Below are 23,365 nucleotides of genomic sequence, written 5' to 3'. Positions count from 1 at the left end.
ATGGTGTGTGTGTGTGTGTATTAAAAGAAAGTTCAGATTTCTATTGATAGAAAGGGAGTAGATAAATACTTAGATTACTGTGTGATAATCATTCAGCCGTTATTACTGACTCTGATAGAAAGAAAGAGTCAGAGTGAAATCAAGCAGTGAAAGGGCAGTGCACAACTCTAGGTAATTTGCGTGGTGTGGATTAGTGGTAGTCAATTAAGCAGTAGATTGAGATGGGCTCTAAAAAGGAAAAACTGAGCAAGACTGAGGTGAGATTGGGATGCCATGCCCTGCAGGAGTATTAATAGTCCTTAAATTCTCTGGAGTTATTAATGTCAGCTAGATCTCTGAAGCCCCTTTGCTCCAGCTGGACATCTAGATTAATGGTAGTAGTCTGCCAGGCTGAAGAGGATAAGACTTTCCTAGGAGGGAGGGTGAGAGGGAGATGGGCAGAAGCAGACTCCATGTGATGCATTTACTTAGCTATTCTTGTTGAAGACCTGAGGATGGTCATCCTTTTTCTTCCTAAAAAAAGAAAGCCTGAGTGTTTGAATTCTTAAAATCTTATTATGAGTTGTAGGACTGGGGAAGCCCAGAACAGGAAGCTGAAGTTTTGTGATTTGGGGACTAAAATTTGGAACTGGTGTAAAATGCCGTAAAATTCATCTAAAAGTTCTTGAATAGTCATTTTCAGCTGTTCTGTTCACAGATCTCTGATGTTTCCTCCTGTTGGTGACATTCTGCAGTGATGGGAAGTGTTGCATTGTTTATCCTTTGGGGGAACTTTTCAACTATAATGAAAGTAATGCTTTCTTACATTCAGTTTCTCTTGTTGGCTTTGGCAGTGGCAGAGGAACATTTTTAGAATGATACTGCCTGTGCCAATCTAGATCTGATCCTTTTTTGAATTTTAAATTTATAAGATTTAATAGTTGGCTTAATGATAGAACAGCATAGGTGACAGGTTGTCTGTACTACTGAAAATGATTTATAGTTTTCATCCTCCTCCACTCTCTCTACTCCCACAACCTTCTCTTTCCCTATCTACTATTTCAAAACTTGTGAAATCACTTGTTGCCGGAAAAATAATCAGTTTGAGAAGATTTCCTTTTGCTGAGCTATTCATATATGCAGTGGCTGAGGTTGCTTTGCCTCGAGACAGAAGTGCCTGACCCTCAGTTTGGTTGCCATATTTCTATATGTAGCAATGGCCCACTCTAAAGTAAAACCCTTTGTCATTAATTAACGATAGCTAATAATTAAGCACCATGCAGCAGAGCAGAAACCATGTCTAATGGCACTCCACCAGAAAGGAGATTCTTGTAGTAGAATCTTGTTCATAGATTTGAGCGTCCTTTTATTTACCAGAATTATATTTGCAGGTGCTATGACGAGAAAAAAATACATGGTCTGCCCTTTGCCACTGAAATTCGCTTAATATTGAACCAGCGGGGTAAGGCAGGAATGTACATAGCATTTGTTCGCTCATTTTTACCTTTATGACCACTAGAGGTTGCTCTTCTCCATTGTTTGCAAGCTTCACTCTGCATTGTGTCCTTCAGTTTTGAAGCTGATTTTTTTCAGCAGTTATTTTAGAAATAAGCTATTGCTGATTTATTCCTCAGGTTAAGTTTTGGAAGGTGAAGGCTAATCATACGTATTTATTTCTAGGTGTTATGAGAGAGTTGTTGTTGTATAGTGACTGTTACTTGCAGTATTTGATCACCTTTTAATTAAAAAGACATAGTTAGAGATTCATATGACTATATTTGCATTCTTAAACACTTATTTGGAAGTACTTGAGACAAAACAGAATTTGAGGATCAGTTCTGTCATTCCTGTTTTCAGAGGGCAACATTTATCTGTATAATCCTATTGCTCTGTATAGGAATATCACATCAATAAGATCTAGTCACTGGGAATAACAGCCCAGAACCTCATGTACCATTGACCTTAAACCAATGAAAACATCTAAACTGATGTAAATGTTTTAAATGCTTGTGTATTTCATTAATAGTGTCGCATCAGAAGTGCAGCACCACCTTGTGCTAGAAGAGCAGCAAAGTTGAATGTTTTTAGGAAAAGGCAGAAATAAGTCTTTAAAACCTTAATTAATTTCCTTCCCTCTTTGTCAAATTTAATTACATGCATGTGCAATATTTCTTCTATCTGCCTCTGCTTTTCTCCTCCTTTACACTTTGCTCTGCATTTTTGTCATGATCTTTCTCTCTTGTTCATCCCCAGGCTGATAATTATAGTCCTCATTCCCATCTGTCTTATTTTCTGCCCTACCACTCTTGCCCTCCTCCTTCCTCTAAGACTTCCCACTCCCAAACGCCCGACTTTGACCCTTTCCTCTCACTGTTCCTGTGTGCCCATCTACTTAACTTCTCTTTCCACTCCACTCCTGGTTTGCTTTTTCTCTAAGCCTTGAAGGTGGGGCCAGGGAATGCTCAGGACAGGCAGCACCTTCAGAAAAATATGTGTGTGCTCCAAAGAGACTTGTTAAATTCAGTTAATCCTGAGATTTTATTGTGTGGCCAAATGTAGCCGACGTTCCAGAGGAATTTCAAGACTGACACAAGAACAAGTCTTTTACTAAACTAGAAGTTTTTCTTGCATAATGCGAGTGGGCTGGAGTTTCTTAACAAAACAATTATGTAAAAAATTGATTTCATAAGAGCAATACAGTGCTTAAACATTCCCCAAAATGATCAAATAGTTTGCTAAAACTTGCTAAGGCCTTTGAACCTAAAGGAGATGCTGGGCATTCTGTCCTGACGCTTAAAACAGTTGTAAAGTATCAGAAGCAAAAGAAAGTCTAAAAATGGAACGTGTCAGACAACCTGAACTGCAGGTGGCACAGCCAGTTTTACTTGTAATTTAAACATCTTTCTCAAGTTTCCATTTGCTTTTGACATGTTCCTTCCCTAATGTTTCCGTGGTCATTGCTACTTGATAGATCTCTGGCAGAGCAACCACAAGTAGAGGTACTGAAACCTGTATTAGAAAGGTGAACAAAATATGTGAAGTACAAGAAAAGAAAAAGAGAATGGAAGAGGAAGGAAATATAAATGAACTGATTATGATACTAAGATGTAACTAAATGTTTTACTAGTCTGTACTGGCATTTGGAGGAGCCACAATCAGTAAGCCCAGTTGTTAATTTTACAGTTAAATTTCCTGAATCTATATGGTGATAATTGGGTCTGAAAAGGGATTTTTTATTTTATTTCCTATTTAAAAAAAAAAGTCTCAATTTCACTTGTTGAAAAACAAAGCAATGTTTTAATTTTATTAGCTTAATATTTTAGATTATTTTGTAGTATGCAACTCCACATGGTAGTCTCACAGAATGTTTTCTAAGTGAATACTTAGATTTTCTCTTTACAGTAGTACTGAATGTCTGTCGGGATTGTTTTTCTTTAATATTCACCTGAAGATAGAAATCCTTGATTTACTGTATTTATATGGCTTGATACTTTTTGGACTGCAGCTGAACCTCATTTTAACAGAAAGCTCCTAACTAATGTGTAATATTGCACAGCAGAGGGCACTAGCATCATATCAGATGTAGGTTGTTCACAAAAGTTGTTCAGCAGCTCACTTGCATGGGTACAGAATAATTTCAGCCGTAGAAATAACTGTTCTGGGCTGTAAATTCCCATTTCTCAGTTGAATGCCAGCAGATGTTTGATGTTTAGGCTAAATGATACCTCTGGGGGCAATAAAAAGTTACTTAATTTGGCTTGCATGTTAGAGTTTGTAATACAGTACACTGTAAGTAGAGTTTCTTTTCTGTCTGGCACTTACTGGTGAGACTTTTTTTCCCTCTGAAGTAATAGTTTGTTCCTGTGTCTGAGTGTTTTTCAGCCTCCTGTAGGCTCCGTGACAGGGATGCTTTCTTGCAATCTGGATTTTTTTAGTGGTTTTTTTTTTTTCTTTTTTATTAAACAGTCTTTGCGAATCTGTAAAATATGAGATTTTGTAAATGTAGTTAAAGATTTAATCAGAAAAACTTATGTTTGATTTCCAACTCAGGCCATGTTCTGCAAATGTGAGCAATAGCAGCAAAGCATCAATCTCTTTCCAAACCTGAGAGCAGAAATACAGAAGTCATTGAGGTGCCATGCACGCTTGCTCTCATAGTCATCCTGTGCTTGGTCCTGTTAGGAACCCATAGGTGTGTGACCTACTGCATTCTTTCCCATAAGCATAGTTTTGTAGTTTTAAGTTACTGTTTGCCATAAACAAAGCATTCCACGATTTCATGTCGTGCTATGTATTTGGTGCTAGGTTGTGGAAACACAGGACTGTGTTGGAAATAGGATCGCTGCACGTAAAATGAAGCACTGCACACTGAGGTTTGCAGCTTAGTAGAATTCATGTGGAAACTCTGCTCTCCACACTGACATCTAGAGTTGCTGAGATGTTAGTCAATGTGTGGCTGTGGGAGACATCTCCTCCGGTATAACTTAGAGGAGGGTAGCCCCCAGGGTTAGTGCTGATCCGCAAATCTCTTCCATTGAGCCCCTGAACCACTTTGAGCGGTCCAAGGAAGTGTGGGTAGATGCCTGCTGAGCACAAGCAGAGGATAGCTTGGTTGCCCTTCATGTATGTGAGTGGGGCAGAGCTGGTGAGGATGGTTTGGGGTACAACGCCCAAGGGTGAGGGGTCATCTCTGGCCGCAGGGCCAGATGCTGTCAGGTGACTCCATAGCTTCTCAGCCAAGTGTGATTGCAGTGTGAAATAAATATGGAAGAATGACAAAAAATGAGATGAAAACCATTAATTTGATCAGTAAATCCAACCAAAGGTAATACATTTTTTTCTTCATCAGCAGACTGTTGTCTGCTGACCCTGAGTGCTAACAGAAGGATGCAAGAGAATTACTGCTGTTTGGATTGGAGGCATGAGGTTTTAAATGGCTGGAAGAAAACCTGAGAAACTTTATTTCATTAACAAAAATTGGTCAGTTGTAACCAGGAAAATCTGACCTTATGACACGCGCAGTGGAAGATATCTGTGTATTAGAGGAGCTACTAAGTTTATATAAAGTTGGTACTGTTGGTCTGGGCCAATAATCACACAGAAAGAGGTGCCTCGGTCAGAGGCATTGTTATAGTGGCCAGCAAGTCCATATGTTAAAGCTGCTGTTCTTGTTTACCATGCAGCTGTATGTGATTTATCAGGATTGTTTGTCAGGAGCTATGGGTGTCTTAACAATTTGCACATTGTTAAAATGAATAAACCAGCCTTTTACCATATACTGCTGAACTCCTCTTAGCTTTAGTCCTTCCAGAGGAGAGCAGATTTAAAAGAAAAAAAATAATCCCATTTTGATGGGCTACCAACCTTCTTTGACCTTTCAGTATCACCTTAAGAATGAAGTTAAAACTAATCAGAATGAAATATCTGTGGTTGTGTATCTGTGGGAATGAACTGACTCTGTATAATCTCAATCTTTTTGTGTTTTGATTTTTTTAATACTTTATTTGATAATTTTTTGTTATTATAAATATTAGTTGGAGGAATCATCCTTTAAATCAGTTTCTTAATGACAGGATAAGTTATGTTATTTTGCATAGGGAGGATAAAAGGATTTTTATATTTTTATATCTTTCCAATATTTTTAATTGTGAAATTGTAAAATAAAAATCTTAAACTCCTTGTGATTTGAAAAAGTATGCCTCTTTTGAAGAAAACTCACTAACAAATATGAATGTGCTAATGTAAAATTAGGGTCAATGAAACATTGCATTTCTGGCTTTTTTTTTGAATATACTATCTATGATTTTACTGTATTGTTTTCTTGTTTGCTGCTTATTTACTATGTGTCCCCCAGTTATAAACTCATGAGGGCAGGCAAGCTCCATGGATTTGGATGTAGTAGGGCTGAGTAGTTTCTTTCAAGTGTATCATAACAGCAGAGTTCTTTTACTGCTGATTGTTTTCTGACCCCTTCTCTTAGAGATGCTTCTTGGACATCATTCTCTGGATATTATGTACTGCACATGCCTCAGAATTTGCGTACAAAAAAATAAGATGAAGAAACAGGCTCATCCAAACTCGTCAGACATAATGACATCTCTTTTCCTTTGTAATGTAGGTTTCATCTGTTTCGCAAGGCTTGACTTGGATAACTGATTCCACACAAACCCTTGCTTGATATTGAAGTGATGGTAGTTTTGTGAAACAGTGTAAATTCAATTTAATGTTAATTACTGCAGATAGTTGGTTTTTTTTAAGCCTATGCAATTTTCCAGTGTATGCATGCATTCAGAGATGTATGTTACTTAAATGTACATATCGCTCTGTTCCCCCTCCTCTCGTTCCTCATGGGGTTTTTTGGCTGTTGTAAGATTTAAAGGACAGTAAATAGCATAGCACACAAAGTATTTAGATTTTCTTCAGTTACAAAGAATTACAGACATTCTCTTTGAATATGTGATTTCATTAACTTAGGCCTGTGAATGAATTAAAAGACAAGGGGGAGAAAAGTGACTTATTTGTGAATAACTGCATTATTTCCCCAAATTAAAAACACCTTTGTATCTGAATTCTGAATATTTGGATTGTTTTATGTAGTCAGCTTGTTACACAGCCCCTACATGAGCGGCAATGGTATGTATTCTTTTGAAAATTCCTTAATTTTCTTAAATCTTCCTACATTTTGGTGCTGCTCCATTCTCTTTTTGATGTCTGTCTGGAGGAAGCTGGAGGCAAAGCAGAACAATGCCCAGACATGCAAAATATATCTGCATTTCACAGAGCACAGCTCTAGTCACAAGAGCTTCACATTCCTGTAGAGGGAGGCAAAGAAAAATGGAAGTCAAGTGAACTGAAATTCCCCAATAAACTGATCCAGTGGTGTTTTGTTTTTTTTTTTTAATTACCTCACTACTGAGGGCAGATGAGGGTATGCTATAGGATGGGCATAGGCTATTGTTGATTTAAGGCAGAAAGACTCAAAGGTTTTAGGAAACCTTTTTTCTAAACCTATCTCTGACATCTACAAAGCCTGGCTTGTACTCAAGCAAGGGGAAGATTTGACCGTAGAGTTAGTTGCTTTGTATGTGGGGACTTACGTCCAAAGGTAGCTAAAATATCATAGATGTTGACTGTTCCTTTACCGTAGATTAGTTTTCAGCTTGTCCTCTGTGGTTACTGGAAGCTTGACCTGGTCACAGGTGATAAAAGAAGTGGCAGTGTGTGAGCCACAGAGCTCCGTAGTGGCAGCACGCCTTTTTACCTAGGACTGTGAGTCCGTATGCCTAGCCAGAGATGACATTTCAGCTCAATTCCCCGGTTTTAAATTTTGACAGGTGTTGTATCTGGCTGCCAGGCAGCCAGTAGATTCACATGGCTGATTCATTTTGAATTGGAGTTTTCTCAGACACAAGGCTGACTTCTCTCTGCTCTTTATTTGAACTAAACACAGCCTGGCCCTTTCCTTTTGCACATGACAGCCATTTTAACTAGCTTGCTTGAAAAAGAAAAATGTGAAACCTTTCTACAGAAATATCTAAAAGGAGAGCAAGATCTATCCCACCTTACCTTTGTGATACTTGGCACTGGGTTTAGGTTCCTTGCAAAGCTCACCGTTCTCAAAGCAGCGCGGCTTGTAGGGATGCAGGGATGTCCCCAGCCACCGCAGTCGTCGATATTAATGAAGTTCCAAGGGAAGTATAATTCACTGCACAAATGGAGAGCCAGTCTTCTTGTTCTGTGGTTGTGCCATGCCTCCCATAGTACGTAAGCATCATATCCTTTACGGGAGCTGATAGTTGTTACAGCAGGAAGGATCCCATTTGGAGTTTCACTCAAGTCTTCTGAGTGATGATATATGGGAAAGGCAACTGCAGCAATTAAGTAAGCTGCTTCCCATGTGGGTTCCCTGTAGATACCCATCCTCAGGAAAATTCTAATGATTATTTTTACTGTGATTTTACTCGATTGTTTATAATTTAAGTAATGTTTCTTTAAAAGAAACCACAACTGAAAGGTGTTTTAATTAATGCACCTTAATTACAGAGGTAAATGTTATGTCAAAAAGGTTAAGTTTTATCTAAACTGCCTGAAGTGTAACTAAAACAATCAAAAAGATGCTGTACTAAATAGTCTTGTGCTTAGAAGACTCTGATTCAAGCAGCCCAAGATTTGGCAGAACTTGTTTTTTAACCTTTCATTTTACTTAATAAAAAGGTCTAGAGATTCTTTTTTTTTCTTCACGTGTTTTGGCCATATACTAAAAAATATATATATAGGTACACTTGTTAACTATTTTGTATCATTTCCTTAACTTTTATATAAAATGCCTGTTGAAGAGCTCTGAATGTCTCCTTAATAAGTAGTCTTTGAACCATCAGTCAGGACCGTTAATGCTTGTGCACCAATATACCAACAGTGCCAGCCATTATGCTTAAATAAGGAGTGGAAGTCACAGTGTACCTTACTCAACAGACATAAGCTTACTTGAACACAAAAAATGTTTTTCATGCCAAAATTGGACTTAGGAACACTAAGTCTAACTAATTTACACATCTGATAGGGTTCACAAACGGAGATAAAATTACTCAGGTAGATTTTGATTCTGCCGTGTCTTGACTTCCATCTAGTTGCAAACATTTAATGTGTGCTTATTTACAATATTCAAGTTTAGATGGATTAATTTTTTTTTTGCTTGCTGTTCCTGCTAGCACTTTTCACACTGTTTTCTCACATGACAGTCGTTTTGCTAGCTTGATAATTATCCTGCTGGGCAGGATGAGAATTTGTGCCTTAGATCCTATGTACGTAGAAAAGGCAAACTGCTTTAATGACACTGGTAATACTAAACCAGTTGATCTCCTGACACATTCCAAGGTCGTAAAAAGGCCTATATTTATAACACTATTTCTTTGTAGGTTGGGGATACTCCATGCCAGTTTAACCCGGTGTACTACTTGACTGCTGTAGTTCAAACAACACAAAAATTGCTTGCTGGCCAGGACATGGGTAATAGACTTCCATCATGATTTTAGAAGAGCTGGAGCTATCTGAAAAGCTGTAGCCCTTGGCTGATTTCCAGCTGCCCTGGCTGGAGGGATACCTGCCTCACACCCTTTCCGTTGAGCCTCTAGAAAGTCTTCTGGGAACGGTCCCTAATTCCCTGCAGTGAAAGGCATCTGGATTAGCTCACGCCTTGTCCAACGGCAGTTTCATCTCAGGAGGACGGACTTTGCCCAAAAGCATGGAACAGGAAGTCTGGCAGGGTCCGCTGATGTGGCTGTTAATCTCAAGTGTGGAGTAGTAATAAACTAGTATGGCTTTTAATTTCTCGACCCAGTCTAGCCAGATCTGCAAGTGGATGCTTGACTGCTTATTCAGTTATTCTGTGAACTTAGTGGATACTGGGAGATATCTGGTAGTAATTTTCCACGCTGAAAAAATGTAATTGAAATGACCATGTCCCATTGATTCATTTTAAATATCCCTGAGAGAGTACATGACCTGTTACTGCTTGATAACTTCATTTGCCCAGAAAACATTACTTCAATAATAAGTCAACAATCTGTGAAGTGCTAAGCATGTATCCAACTTTAAAGTCTGTCCTTGTTAACTAAAATAAAATCTGAAAGGTGGTTCATAGTTGTCATACATTGGACAAGATGTGATGACGCTAAGTTATAGCACTCCTTTTAGATTCTTTTAGGCTTTTAAACTATTGCCAGTCCATAGGGCTTAAGATCTTGGAATCCAAAGCATTACCTCCATGTAACTGTAAAGCTGTAATATAGGTATGTATAAAATAAAAATAATTATGCAAGAGCTTTATGTCTGCTTTACAACGTGTAATTTATTCATGGCTGGAAATATGCAGTGCTTGTCTTTTGACATGCCCTGTTATATTTTATCTGATGATTTTAGCTGACTTAGTTATGCCACCATAACATTCAGATTTCTGCAATTCTGACCATCATAGCATCCATTCATGATTGGGACAGATTTCTGGTGATGACTTATGCAGAGCTCTGTGGTACTTTACATTAGATTACATAGTAGCTCAGTGAATCAAGGGAATATGGTAGTCAAATTATGAATTTTTAAATTTTTTATAGGGCAAATTATGTGCAGATTGTGCTTATGATTTCTTTGCTGTTGAGAAGGTCAGTGTTATATTGGTGAGTTCAAACTTGATCCAGAAAGGCTGTTGCGTAACGTATTATGTAGATTGGAGTCAGTTTTATTATTGAAGGATAACATTTGCAGTCCACTAATATGTATTGCAAAGCTGTCATGAAAAAAAAAGTTAAACAGGTAGAAATGGCCAAATATGTGCTGTAACACATCTGTAGTTTATGAAACATACATGTAGTTTATGAAACTACAGTTTATGCTGTAGTTTATGAAAACTATATCCAGTAGAAATATACTGGAGTTCTTTATATGTGATGGGGTAGTGGGGATGTGATTTAAATGATGTGCACTGAAACTATCTTAAAAGAATTTTTTGCATATTCTTTCAAAGATATAACAGTTGCTGAGCTTGGATACTTCTGACTTGAGGTAGACAGTGTATTTATTTATGTATGTATGTATTTATTTATTTATTTTAAATTCAGGGATCCTCCAGATAAGTTTTCATTCTGTCATAGAGTTCTGTTGGAAATTTAAAAAAATTGGCTTTGGAAGAAAAAAAAATGCACATTTGCATATTTAAAGAGTTATCAAAGGAAGAACAGATCTGTTTGTTAGTTCTTGTTTTCATTGAATATACAGAGGTTGAAAATTTCCAAGTCACTGTTATATCTCATTAAATTGGATGGTGGAAGTTGTGTGCATCATCATCTCTTTGAATATATTGCTGTTAAATAAAAAGGCAAGATTACTCCCTCATTAAGGATTTTAGCTGACTACCTCTTCACAAATGTTTTTTTTTTTAATGTAGCATTTTTTCATATTTGTAATTCTTGTATAAATGAACAGATGGGAACATTTTGCATGTAAAACTTCAGGATTATTTAGGGAAGGGGTAAATGGTGAGGTTGTGTCCTTGTTGATACTTCCAACATAAGTTTATCAATTCATAATTCACTGCAAATATCTCTCCTGGTCCTGAGTTCTTATGAACAAACATCCCTGTATGTACTACTGTAATTTCCTTATTTGACCCAGGGAGGGTTTTTGCGTAGGTGCTGTAGAACCAGGTGATTGCTTTCCTTCCTAGCCCACAGAACAGTGGTTTAGATTTAAAAGAAAGAAGACAATGAGTAAGTGCAAGTAATTGAAGATGGGGGAAAGTGATTACTGTCCTTTGCACTATCTTTGTAGACAGATTGTTCCTTTTCCTGTAGAAAAAAATATGACCAGTTTTGAGAGGTTCATTTTAGATCGACACCATTTAAATTGGACTCTTCTTTTTCAGATATTCGGAAGTTCTTTTATCATCAGTTCTTTTACAATCCTAATTCCTCCCTGGGCTCTTCTGTAGTGTTTTGTCATACAAACCTACAGAAGGAAGGCATACAGAATAGCGTTTCACCTGAGCTGCTTTGGCGTTGGGAAAATAGAAGTTTGCTCTTCTGTGCAGAACAGCTATTACAGGGTCTAGCACCTACTGCAAACAGCTTTCAGGACAAACTGAAAGCTGACTTGGCAACTGATTTGCATAGTTGTACATAGCACTGATGCAAAATCTATGATAGGCTGTCAATGTCTGTCAAGACAGAAATAAAAGGTTTGTACCTAAATAGGCTGGGAATGCAGGGAAATAAATGGTTTCTGTGCTTCAGCATATTCACATGGAAGATACTGTTGTTAGGAATAGTATAAGGAATGAGGGGTGCTTATTCCATTAGCAGTTATCTACAGACAGTACACCATTACTGTGATTAGGCATCTCAGTGTGAGGACACATTGTTACGGCTGAAATATATACATCCCTTAGAGATTGCCTTGGAAGCCCAGAGGAAGGCAATGGAGCCATTCAGGGCAAGAGATAGAGAAGAAAGCTTTACACAGCTAGGACTGCATGAGAACGCTGGGTTGTCTGAATATAATTACTGCACTAGAATTTATCCAGAATAGCTGTAATCTTGTGAAACATGCCATGTGACTTTTTTTTTTTTAATGGCATAGGCAGACATGATTTGGTGTTTACATCTTATCCAAAAGAATGAATTTTCATTTCCGCAGTACCCTGCTAAGCTGGCTAACAAATTCTTGATGCTTTTGGTATATTAACATGTGTGGTATAGGAGTGTAAGCTGTTAAATTTCACTCAGACACTGAAGCTGAAAGATGCATAGATAATATTCAGTCTAATGGAAAAAATCAAAAATTATCTGAAAAATTGAAGGTAACAAATCTGTTCCATTTGTATTTCTTGCTCTTAGCTTTTTATAAAGAGAAAAATGCAATAGACTTTGTACTAAACAGATGCAGCTAATATGCCTGAAGCGTTGTGTTCCATATATTTAATAAATTATGTTGTAGGTGGGGGTGTTTGCATACTTCTGAATTATTCTCTACAGCATTTTAGATAATTTAGCTTTGTATCTCATTTCTAAACCCACTCTCAGTAAGTTAATATTTCAACCACAAACATTCAACATGGTAAGAAAAGGATGATTTTAGGGGGAGGGAGGAAGAAGGAAGGGAACAAAGCAGCTGGCATTCCTTTTGAATTTGAACAATAATTGAAGATAATGTATTGTCTCACACATGCCAGAACTGTCTTGTGGATTCTCAGCTATTATCAGCTGGCGTATCTCCAGTTATTTGACTTAACAGAGCTGAAGATCAAGCCCTAGTTATCCTGGGATCCAAAGTGACAGAAACTTTTGAAACAAACAACTGAAAATAGCTGAGTTTATAGACTTGACTCAGAGGAAGTAATAACTGATGGAGAGATGGCTTTTCTGATTGACCATAGAACTAGTAGTGATGGTAAGAGACAAAACAAGTCATCCTTACTAAATGTGGTGAGATTTCTCATGTCCCCACTGTTTTTTGTCGATGTTTCTATATAATTTGAGATGTAGAATGGGATGAAGGAAAGAACTATTCAAGCAACAGTAGGTCAGCCTTTTTATTTCAGTATCTTGCTTTTATTTTAACATTGTTTGTAAATACCAGTGAAATGAGTGCTAATATTAATATCTGGAGAAAGGTAGCTGGATATTGATACTCTCTGCTTGCCAGGTATTTATCCAAGTATACTCTGCCTGTGCTGTAGTTGGTGGCTACAGAGAATATGTGCAGCCCTATGCTGAAGTTCTGCTTGCAAAAGGCACTGTAAAACTGGTGTTGTGCGGTTCCCTGTTGACAGCTGCCCAGCAGCTTTCCCAAGGAAATGTGCTCATGATGAGGTTGTGTCAAGTGGTGTTCCCCAGGAATTGTACTTTATGCCCGAAATGAAGGTGGTTTCAAATGCATAGAAGGTCCTGCTAAGATGTTCATGCTGAGTTTGAGGGGAGGGGGGCATTTGTGCATCTGCCAGACCCAGCCTTTCAAAAAATGCACTTTCTGGAATGCTTGAAAATGGCAGGGAGGGAAGGTTTCCCCTTCCAGAAGCTGAAGTCTGTTGGGCTTACGATCTGTGTAAAACAGTCTTGTACTGATTTTAAATGTTTTGACTGATAAATGTATCACACATGGAAGATGGAAGGTTGAGTTGGGGAAATAGCCACGAAGGACTTCTGTTCGTCATTCAGATGAAAGTTTAAAAATCAATCAATCAAACAAACAAAACCCTGCCAAAACCCAAAAAGGTTAAAGAAAATGAGTTTTTGGAAAACACAACTCGGTAAGCCTTTATTTTCCTGCTCTAGACTACTACCCTTCTGAAATATCTACTGCATATAAAATCTAGGATTTCAGACATCCTCTTGAATCCCTATTGTAAAATGATGAGTCTATGATTCTATTGCTTGCACACCAGTTCTCCTTAAGCTGGAGATGTAAAATGAACAAATTGTGCACGCCATCTTCAGCCCAAAATCTTTGTCTGCTTTTAAAGTGGCAGCAGCCATCTTAATGTATAATTTTCGCTTTCCAGTATTTCTAATCTTTCATGTGACTATGAATTATTGACTGGCTAAAACCAACCTATCATACATCTAAAGGTAAGACAGGCAAGAGAGTGGAATCTCATATTTCTACAACTTTATGGCCTGGTGGAATCAACAGGAGGAAAAGTAGTAAAAACTGTGCTTTTGTCAGTGAGGTGGGTGGATCAGACCCCGAGCACCCAGCGGAAACAGAATGATGGAAGAAGAAATCTGTGCTGATCTTTGCCAGTTAGTTTTCTGCTAGTAAATGCACTTTTAAAGTCTCTGTCAGCTAGGTCTTGCAGAATAGAAATACCATCGCAAAGCAACTAGGGAAATCTTTCTATGTCAGAATGATGAGTGGAGCTGGAGACATTGCAAAGGCGATACTGATAAAAGAGCTTAGCAGACAATAGGCATTTTTTGATGGAGATAGTCTTGGGTTTTTGTCTTTCTGAGCAGCTTCTGTGGTGTTTTTGAGCCTGTCCGTAGCCAGGCAAATGTTCATCTCTAAACCATGAACTACATGAAACTTATTCAAATGTACATTTAATTCCATCCAATCAAAAGATGGACTAATGAATATTTTGAGCAAATGTAGTGTGTGAAACTGAACTTTTGAAATTTGTAGGAGTGTGTGGAAGCTCACAAGTTTTGTTTATATTTGGTACGTTCATTCATTAATTTCATAGTTGAAGTTCATAGATTCAGAATGTAACAAAAAATTTACCTAAATTCTACAAGGTGAATCTGTTTAATTTCATACACTTTTGTCTGACGCCCTTTGTGTTCAGGAGTCCACAAGATCCAATAGACTTGATATAGCTTTTGAATCTACTATTTTTTTCTCCTTTTCGTGGTTTATTTGAAATCATTCCATAGCAGTTGTATAAATAAGTGTTTTGGTGGCTGTTTGCATATATATCTGCATTTTCATGTAAGTAGTACTTTTAGTCTGTAGTACCACTGAGGAGTCTATCTGCCATGAAAGACTGGGACATCTGTGCTTCTAAAGCACTCAACCTTTGGGAAACTCCATTCTGTAGCTACAGAAGTGAATGACTGGCCTACCAACCTCATAGTGTTTGCATTTGGCTGTAAAGGTCTTTGAGGCATGGAACATTTCCTTGTTAAGAGTTTTCTGCTCAGCAAAAAGAGCTTTGTTGCTGGACTTTTTGGCACGGCATGCTAACATGGTGCACATCACTGGGGAGCTGATAGCTTTTGTAAAGGTGCTAATTGAGTGATCTTGTTATCTTTTTACAGAATCACGTAAACCCAGCAATGGATTTTACGCAGACCCCTCCAGGAATGCTAGCCCTTGACAACATGCTGTACTTCGCTAAGCATCACCAAGATGCTTATATACGGGTAAGGCTTCTTCTCGTCTTTGAGATCCATGCGGTTGCCTGTTCACGCTGATTATGTCCTGTTTACAGTTGACTTTGAAGAGGAGGTTCAGAGTCCTGATATCGTTAACGACAAACTCTAGGAAAGCAAACCATGTAACACTAAAACATGACGTAAGTCTGTAAAAGCTTTGGGAGAAAGCTGTGTAGCTGTCTGGTCTGTCATTGCTGAGGCAAATATTATAGGTATTATTCCTTGCAAATGCTACTTTTTGCTTAGGCCTGCAAAGAGAAGGGAGATGAGCTTGTGCCTTTTTCAGATGTGTGATAGATGTCCATAAGCTCAGAAATGAGTAATTGTGCAGAATTCTCTGCCCTGCTCTAAGTCTACCAAAAACTGTCAGGGTTTTCTGTGGAAAGAAGGCTTTGGTGAGCAAATGCCTTGATAAGTGACTGAGTTGGCAGTATCCTGAGAGTTAAGATGCTCCCACTGAAAGTACTGCTGTAGGTGAGGTAATGCTTGGAGAAAAATAGGTAAAAAGCATCATGATTCACTTGCACAACCCGTTCCTGCCCCCTGCCCACTCCACTTCCTACTTTTGTTATTTCAAGGGTAGTTAAAGCAAGTTATGTGTTGTGTCCTTACAAGAAGAGGCATACAGCTGAATAATACCTACCTCTGAATAGAACAGCTTTTCCTGACCTTTATTGAAGTTCAATATTTGCCAAGCGTAGACGTAGCGAGCACAGATGGGAGTAGAGGATAGTCTAGAAAGTCAGTGTCTTGAGATAGTAGGGATGGTTTAACTCCCCAAGAAAAAGTGCACATGCAGACCTGCTTAAAGAAGGTTGTGTGTAGCAAGGAGACAGCAGACACACCAATCATTTCTACTAAAAAGTGAAGAGTGAACTTTCAATATGAATTATTGTCTCATTTTTGCTTAAAATAGAATAGCGTCAAAGCTCTGATAGGTTTGTAAAGGGCGTGCTGCTATCCAGGCCAGGATGATCCATGGGCATAATAGGAGACCACAAGATTGTCAGATCTGCTCTTTAAATAGATCTTTCTGCCTCAGTCTGAATCTAGCAATAGCTGTTAAAAGAAACTGTGGCAGCATGCAATACAGCAACATTTATCAACCCTATAAACCCCTGAAATTAAGGGTTATTTCACATACTGGGCAATGAGTATGTTTTCTGGATAAACTATGCTGAAATGGTTTTTTGTTTATAAAACGAGAATGGGTTACTTTTTCTCATTAAAATTTGGTAAGATCTGGATGGTGCTACTTCATAGGCTTCTTTTGAAAATTCTGAATTCAGAGAATATTCTTAGTAGGGGTAGGCAGTGCTCCAAATGAGAGACATGAAGAAGTCTGAAAGAATTTAAAGGGGACAGAAATTATGTTGAAATAGAGCTTCCATTGACATCTCTCAATTTTTTCTTATTTTTCATGTTGCAAATGCTGTCTTAAAAATTGGGTTCAGCGTAGCATGTAATTAGCCAGTCTTTAGAAAGGACTTCGGTGCTGGCTCAGCTTTGTTTCTATAATGCAGTATTTTTGCTGCTGCATTACTGAGAATTTTTGCTTTTATTTTTTTATTTTGCTGTTTTTATTCTTGTATGGTTCCTGTTAGGAGAGTGTCTGGGTGCCTCATGTATTTCCCACCTGAGAAAGAGTACATATACACTAGAAATGCCATACTGAGGCACGCTCAGATTAATTGCTTGCCCAAAGCTGCTTTGGGAACTGTTAACACACCTTGGGAGTATATTAGCCTACCCGTCTTTCCTGAGTAGTTCTACTTAGTGCTTATACTAGCATTGCTGGTATGGTAGCTCACTTATCAACGGTGGTCCACCTTGTCATGTTAACAGCATGCTGAATACCGCTGAGATGAACAGTGTTGTGCAACTCCTACAGCATTGCTAGTCTTTGATCACAAAAGACACCTACTTTCTATCTTTTAATCTCCTTGACTTACTAGCTGGTTTACAGTAGTTTCCTGTGGGCCCTGACATGCCTGTTTCAGTCTCATTTTGAGTTCCTTATTCCACATCTAACATTACCTTTTCTTCATGGCCTTTGGCTCCCAAAGCTCCCACAACACCAGTTTGCTCTACTTGTACAGCCTGTTGATCTTGCTTATTTTTTCAGATATATTTCTACTCCTATATCCTAACAAAAATTCTCTCTGTGGTCAAGATTAAGTTTCCACAATAAATTGTTAGCTATGCAAATAATACTTGCATACTGAACAACTTGTTTGACAGGAGCTCTTCTCTTTATTTCATTGTTGATACTAGGAAATGTTTTGGTTCCAAGGAGGAGAGATTGTTTTCAACTTGGTCATCTGCAATACAGTTTGCTGTACCATGGGTTAATTCCTAAGCCCCCAAATGAGATAATGTCTATGCTGTGCAATAATTAAAAATTGAGACTGGAAACCAGAGTTGGTTTGAAATGAACTTGGAAAAGATGAAGTTTCTCCTGACAGAATGTGGTGTATTAAGCAAAGACACTGTCGGGAAACCATTATGGTTTCACTGAGTCTATTGGCAGTGCTACATTTTAACGGGCAGCACGAATCACTGCAGTCTGACCTGCCACGTTTTTAGGATGCCCCAGCTGCATGGCCCTTAGTAAGGTATCTTCTTGTATTACTGAAAAAGAAGGATAAGGGGAAGTTAGAAGATGGGCAATAAGTAATCTCTTCCCTTTTCATTCCTTGTTCTGCCTCTCGTAAGTGATTCTGCTTAGAAACAATTTGCGTAATAAATAGATTAGTTAGGTGGGAAGGTGTCTGAAACTGAAGTGCCCTTTTGAGGGGGCGGCAGCGGGGCTTCAAAGACCAGTACCAAACAAAAGTACTCATAGGAAGAGTAAATACAATTGCAATGTATTGAAGAACATGGGTATGAAGGCAGTGGGAGCAGATGGGTAACTCTGCATCTTGAAAGCAGAAAGCATTTCAAGGTGAAAACATGGGTGTCACACGGTGAAGGAGGAAACAGAAATAACCAAACATTTTTTCCCTGTTTGATTCTTTCTTACCTGCTTCCCCGCAATCCATTTCTCTCATTCACCTTTTTCCTTTTGGACACTTATTCCTGAAATTACAGTAATATGTTTTCTTTATTTGCTGTCTTCCTTAAGAGAAACACAGTGTTGTTTTTCTTTATTTAGACTTTGAGTTAATTGTTTTTGAATCTCGGTTTTTGTTTACTATACAATATGACTGGAGCCTCCAGAAGAAAGGTTGTTTGGTGGAGGAGAAAAAAAAAAACATGTTTTCTTTGATTGTGTGGTGTCCTTATCTATTGTTTGGATTTTTAGAAAAGTTTCCTATTGAATTAGTTTCCCGTTGAGTTAGCTTTTCTTTCTCTTTTTTATTAATTGTCTGGTGCTATCAGTGACTGATATGCACTGCATTTTTTTCATGTTCCACTTAAATAATCAATTGCTATCGTCAGAGGCTTTGCTTTTAAAAAGGTAGTGACATAGTATATAGAATGCATTGATGGAAGTAATGTTGAATCTCTGCAAGAAATTTTAAAAGTTTCCACAGGAAATAATTGGCAGCTTCCCAAGCTACATAATTATAGGACAGTCAGAGTGTATAATTAAAGTTAGCAGTGAAGAAAATGATTGGAATAAAGCTTTGTGAGAGATAATATTTTTTTTGTTTTGTTTTTTGTTCTTTTGGAGCAGATAAGTCCTCCCCTGCTCCAATTTGTTCCTTTCCAAAACTACTTCAGCTTCATGTTCTACTAATTTTAATAATAAAATTATAAGTTACCATTTAAAACAGACTTTATTCAGTGCAGACATCTTGAGATTTTTCTTACTGGTAACTTGTAGCAGTGTGAGTTTGCAACTTCAGTGTAAAAAGGATCTGAGGATAAACCTTTCCATGGAAATACTATTATGCCACCATTGCTATTAGTATATCCATTTATTGGTGCTTTGTCATTGATTTGTTAGGGAATTTGTGGCGCGAGACTATTCAGATCCATTTTGTTTTCAAGATACAATGAGGAGAGAGGTATAAATACATGAAACTGAAATATTTGGTATGCATATGTGTTTGTCAGCGTGTATTCATTTGCCTGATTTTATTTTTTGTATGCAGGCACTTCAGTGATTGCTAATATTGATGTAAAGTAATGCTATTTACTTAATTTGGTGTAAAGTGCAAGCTAAAGGAACCAAAATGGAGCACTCCTTTTATTTGTAACCCAAAAAGAGAAATTCGATAGTTGTTGTCCTGTGTTTAAATGTGCCATGTTTGTGCCTGGGATGCTTCTACAGAAGCATTAGCTTTGCAGTTTTGAGAAGTTGACCCCTATAATGTGCAGTCAATGTTCATTCAGGTGTTCTTGATATCAGGCAGCAAAATCAAAGCTACTGCTTCAGTTGTGAGTGGGCTGCCATTCATCTTGGATCTTGGCTAATTTAACGGTGTTTCCAGGCAGAAAGAGCAGATGCCATTGGGTAAACTGAATTTACAGCAACTACGCCTTAGCTTCTAATGCACTACCATTTAAATATTCCTTTATTTTACATTTTCCTCACAATCATCTAACTATAGTGATAACTCTCATCTGGGAGGGAGTGTAGGATTTTACTTAGAGGTTATTGTATTTCACAGTAAGTCAGCTGAGTCACAAAGAAGTCCTATATGACATTGTCTCTGGGGTCCACATTTCTCATTCTAATGAATTTGCTTTTGATGACTGACAAGTTGGTGACTTGTCTATATTTTTCTTCTGCGCTTATGACCAGCCATTTTCTAGCAGGTTTCACTGCTTCTTTGGGGCGAGATTCTGCCTTGAGAAGACACATACTGTGTCTCCTCATTTTGTTTAAGCACAAGAGATTGGTGCTTCAGGCAGAATAAACTTCAGGCTTCACTGCAAATAAAATTAGCAGCTCTGGGTCTGAGTGTTAACTATCCACCTATTTGGATTCTGCCCAGCTGGCTACCCAAGTTTATGCCCAGTTCCTTGCCATTTATTAGATTAGTAGGTTCTTCATATGTGTAGGAAAAAATAAGCATTTCTTGGAAAGAGATCATTTTACTGTAGCCTGAAATTCAAGTCCCTCATCTCTAGAAGAGAAGATTTATCCCTTTTCCCACTGGTTGTATCTATTTTATGCAAAAATTTGTTAGATACTGAATGTCAAATTTTCAGTATAAAATATGCCACTAGGGTGGGAAACCAGTGTTGAAATCCATGCTGAAAAGTTGGGCTTATTAATCCCCTGGTATGTTTTATAATGGATCCATTGCTACTACATTTTTGTGAATGATGTGTAAGATATTTAGTGGTATGCTCCTAAATTTTCTGTTCTTGTATTTAAAACAAATCTTAAAAGTTATTAAAATGCTGCAAATCAAAACAATGTTTGGACTTTGGTTGAGCCAAAAGTTGTTTTGATTACCTGAAAATTAAAAATTGAGCTGGTTTAGGGTCAGTAATAGAAAATCTCCTTTTCCCTGCATCTGCTGAGCTGGCAAATCGGTTATTCACATAGTTGCGATGGAGAGACACTTCTTCCCCCGCAGCTACTTGAGTTGCTGCTTATGGGGGGGTTGAGGAGGGAGTTCTTTTCCCTTTGAAGCTTTAGAAGTCACAGTGGAGGAGCAGGTTCTGTTTGTGAGTGCTGGTGATGCAGGCAGGAAGATTGCTGGCATCCTGCAGAGACCTTTCAGAACTTTAATGGGTTGAGTCACAGTCAGACTGTCTGCCATACACTTTCTAACCCATGCAGCTGTTGTATAGGAGGCTGCCTACACATCCTTCCGGCAATTCACAAAGTCTCCTCATGCCTACTCATTCTAGCCTGATCAGATATGAGTAGTCCAACATATAATTTCAGCATTTTCTGAAATAAAACTGAGCCTGATTTCTGCCATACCTTTTTTTCCCTCCCAGAAGTGATAGGAAAAGGAATGTAATTTATTTCTGTTCTGCTAAAGGTAGGGAGAAAAGTGAGCTTTGTTACATGTGTCTTCCTGGTGTGTCTTGTGAAGGAATGCAGTTTTCCACGTAAGACCTAATTGCTTAAGCCTAGTGGTTCCCAGCCTGATAAGGTGTTCTTGTCTTATCTTTTCTCTGCCACTCTTTCCATTCTCTACTCTTACCCTCCACTCAGATATCTAACTGTTTTCCTGCCTGCCTTTTGTTTTTTCCCAAACATCACTCAATGTCTCTGTTTTCCATACCAACACACCAGGAAGTTGCGTGGTTTTGCTCCGAGGGCCTCCATCACTGATGGCAGAATTGAGGTGGATCTCCTACAGTAAAGACACAAAAGCCTGGAGTGGCTGGTTGCAGCATAAACTCAGAGTTAAGTTAGTACTGACAGAGGAAGAGAATTGCAAGGGAGTCATGGCACCCTCTGCACAGCCCTGTGTGGTATGCACGACGGGATACATATGACAGTGTTACAGTCCTGCATATGTTCAGAGTACTTCTCACCATTCATAGCACACCTAAACTTTCCCACATATATGGAAGCTGTTGGCTAAACGAGGTTGTGATCCAGAGGGCCCAGAAGTTGTTTTAAGTCTAGCTATTGTCTTCAGAAGGTTTTCAATCATACCATGAGTTGCAGCAGTAGCACAGAAAGATTTGGCTGGTTTTTGTGGAGCCACGATCCCTCCACCTACAAAGCTGAGGTCTGTATACACGGGGAGGGAAGAAGACTAGCTATGGAGCCTCACAGGTTTTCCCATTTACTCTGTGCTGGGAGCTTTTGTGATGCTAATCTAGCTGCCAGTCTCATTGATGTGCAATAAAGGTTGATGCTTTTCTAACATATCCATACCACAATAATGTTAGGGCACTAGTAGGGTCTGTTTCACATTATGAAAGAAAAGAAGATTAAAAAACTTGCTATATTATGCAGGTACTGCAGTTTTCTACCCTCCTCCTCTGCCACAGGTGAGCAAGGAGAGGATTGCAGGGAAGGCATTGCCACCTTACATTTCTGTGGGGCATGGAGGGAGAAGGAAGGCTGGTAATTTTCAAACTGGACCAGGTCAACACCAAATCACTCCCCCTCGCCTGTGCCTGTGGGAAGTGAAGAGCACATCCTGGTGCTGCTTCTGGAGATGACATGGCAGCTAGGCCTTCTCATCTTGGGTCTTACCACCATGCTTTACAGTGGTTTGGTTGGTTCTGCATGGAGTTGGCAAAGAAAGGAGAGAGATACATAATATTTCAAGACAAACCACTGTGTATTTAGCTTTTGATAGAAAATAAAGACAATACAATCATGCTTCATGCTAAGGTGTTTGTGTGAGAAACAAAATTTATTGCTAGGTGAGCCACTGCAGAACCATCCAAATTTAGCTTGTGATAGTTTGGCACTAGATTTGTTTTAAAAGGGGGGAAAAAACCCACACCATAATTTTTCCAGAAGAAAACCAACTATTGGCTATTTTAAGCCATCTTTGTTAGAAGTGTTTTATGGCTGCAGGGTCAAACACTGGCTGTAATATTAGCACGACAATTTGAATTCACTCCGTTACCTATATGTTGTTATATAATGACATAATCAGATGCTTTTCTTCTCCCTCCTGCCCTGTATGACTGTGTCACTGTCTCCTGGCTGCTTTGTCATAGTGGGTTCTGTGCCTTCTGTTAGCAGTTCTCCCTGGGAGCAGCAGGTTACAGTGCACTTCTCACATGATATGCTGGTTATCCCCCAGGTATTTATTCATAGTTGTGCACGACAAAGCACATATCAGACTCTTGAAGTATGATCCTTAGCATCGTCCTATAACTAGATGTCCCTCAAATAAGGCACGGCTTTGCGTCTGTGTTTCTCGTGTCAGCGTCTCCTTTCTTTTTCTTTTTCAGTATCTGTAGTAGGTCTCAGCTCTTCTCTCAAATCTCAGCTTAAATTGCAATTCTAGTGCCTTCCTGAGGAAGGCAGACATAACTGTTGCTTTATTTTAGTTTTGCCATGAGGAATTTCTGTA

The 23,365-nt window shown here is 38.5% G+C and overlaps 1 protein-coding gene across 6 annotated transcripts in view; it reads left to right on the top strand.

Annotated features, from left to right (window-relative positions):
- ELMO1 (engulfment and cell motility 1) overlaps positions 1-23,365 on the top strand; it is a 311,109-nt gene that overhangs the window by 128,604 nt on the left and 159,140 nt on the right. For all 6 annotated transcript variants that reach the window (XM_072853673.1, XM_072853671.1, XM_072853672.1 and 3 more), the window contains one exon: positions 15,288-15,392. In XM_072853673.1, the coding sequence (XP_072709774.1) occupies positions 15,288-15,392 (105 nt within the window). The remainder of the gene's footprint in view (positions 1-15,287; positions 15,393-23,365) is intronic.

Source organism: Ciconia boyciana, chromosome 2 (assembly GCF_034638445.1).
Source record: "Ciconia boyciana chromosome 2, ASM3463844v1, whole genome shotgun sequence".
Taxonomy (NCBI): domain Eukaryota; kingdom Metazoa; phylum Chordata; class Aves; order Ciconiiformes; family Ciconiidae; genus Ciconia; species Ciconia boyciana.
Note: the sequence above shows the minus strand (reverse complement) of the source record. Positions and strands in the feature narration are given on the sequence as shown.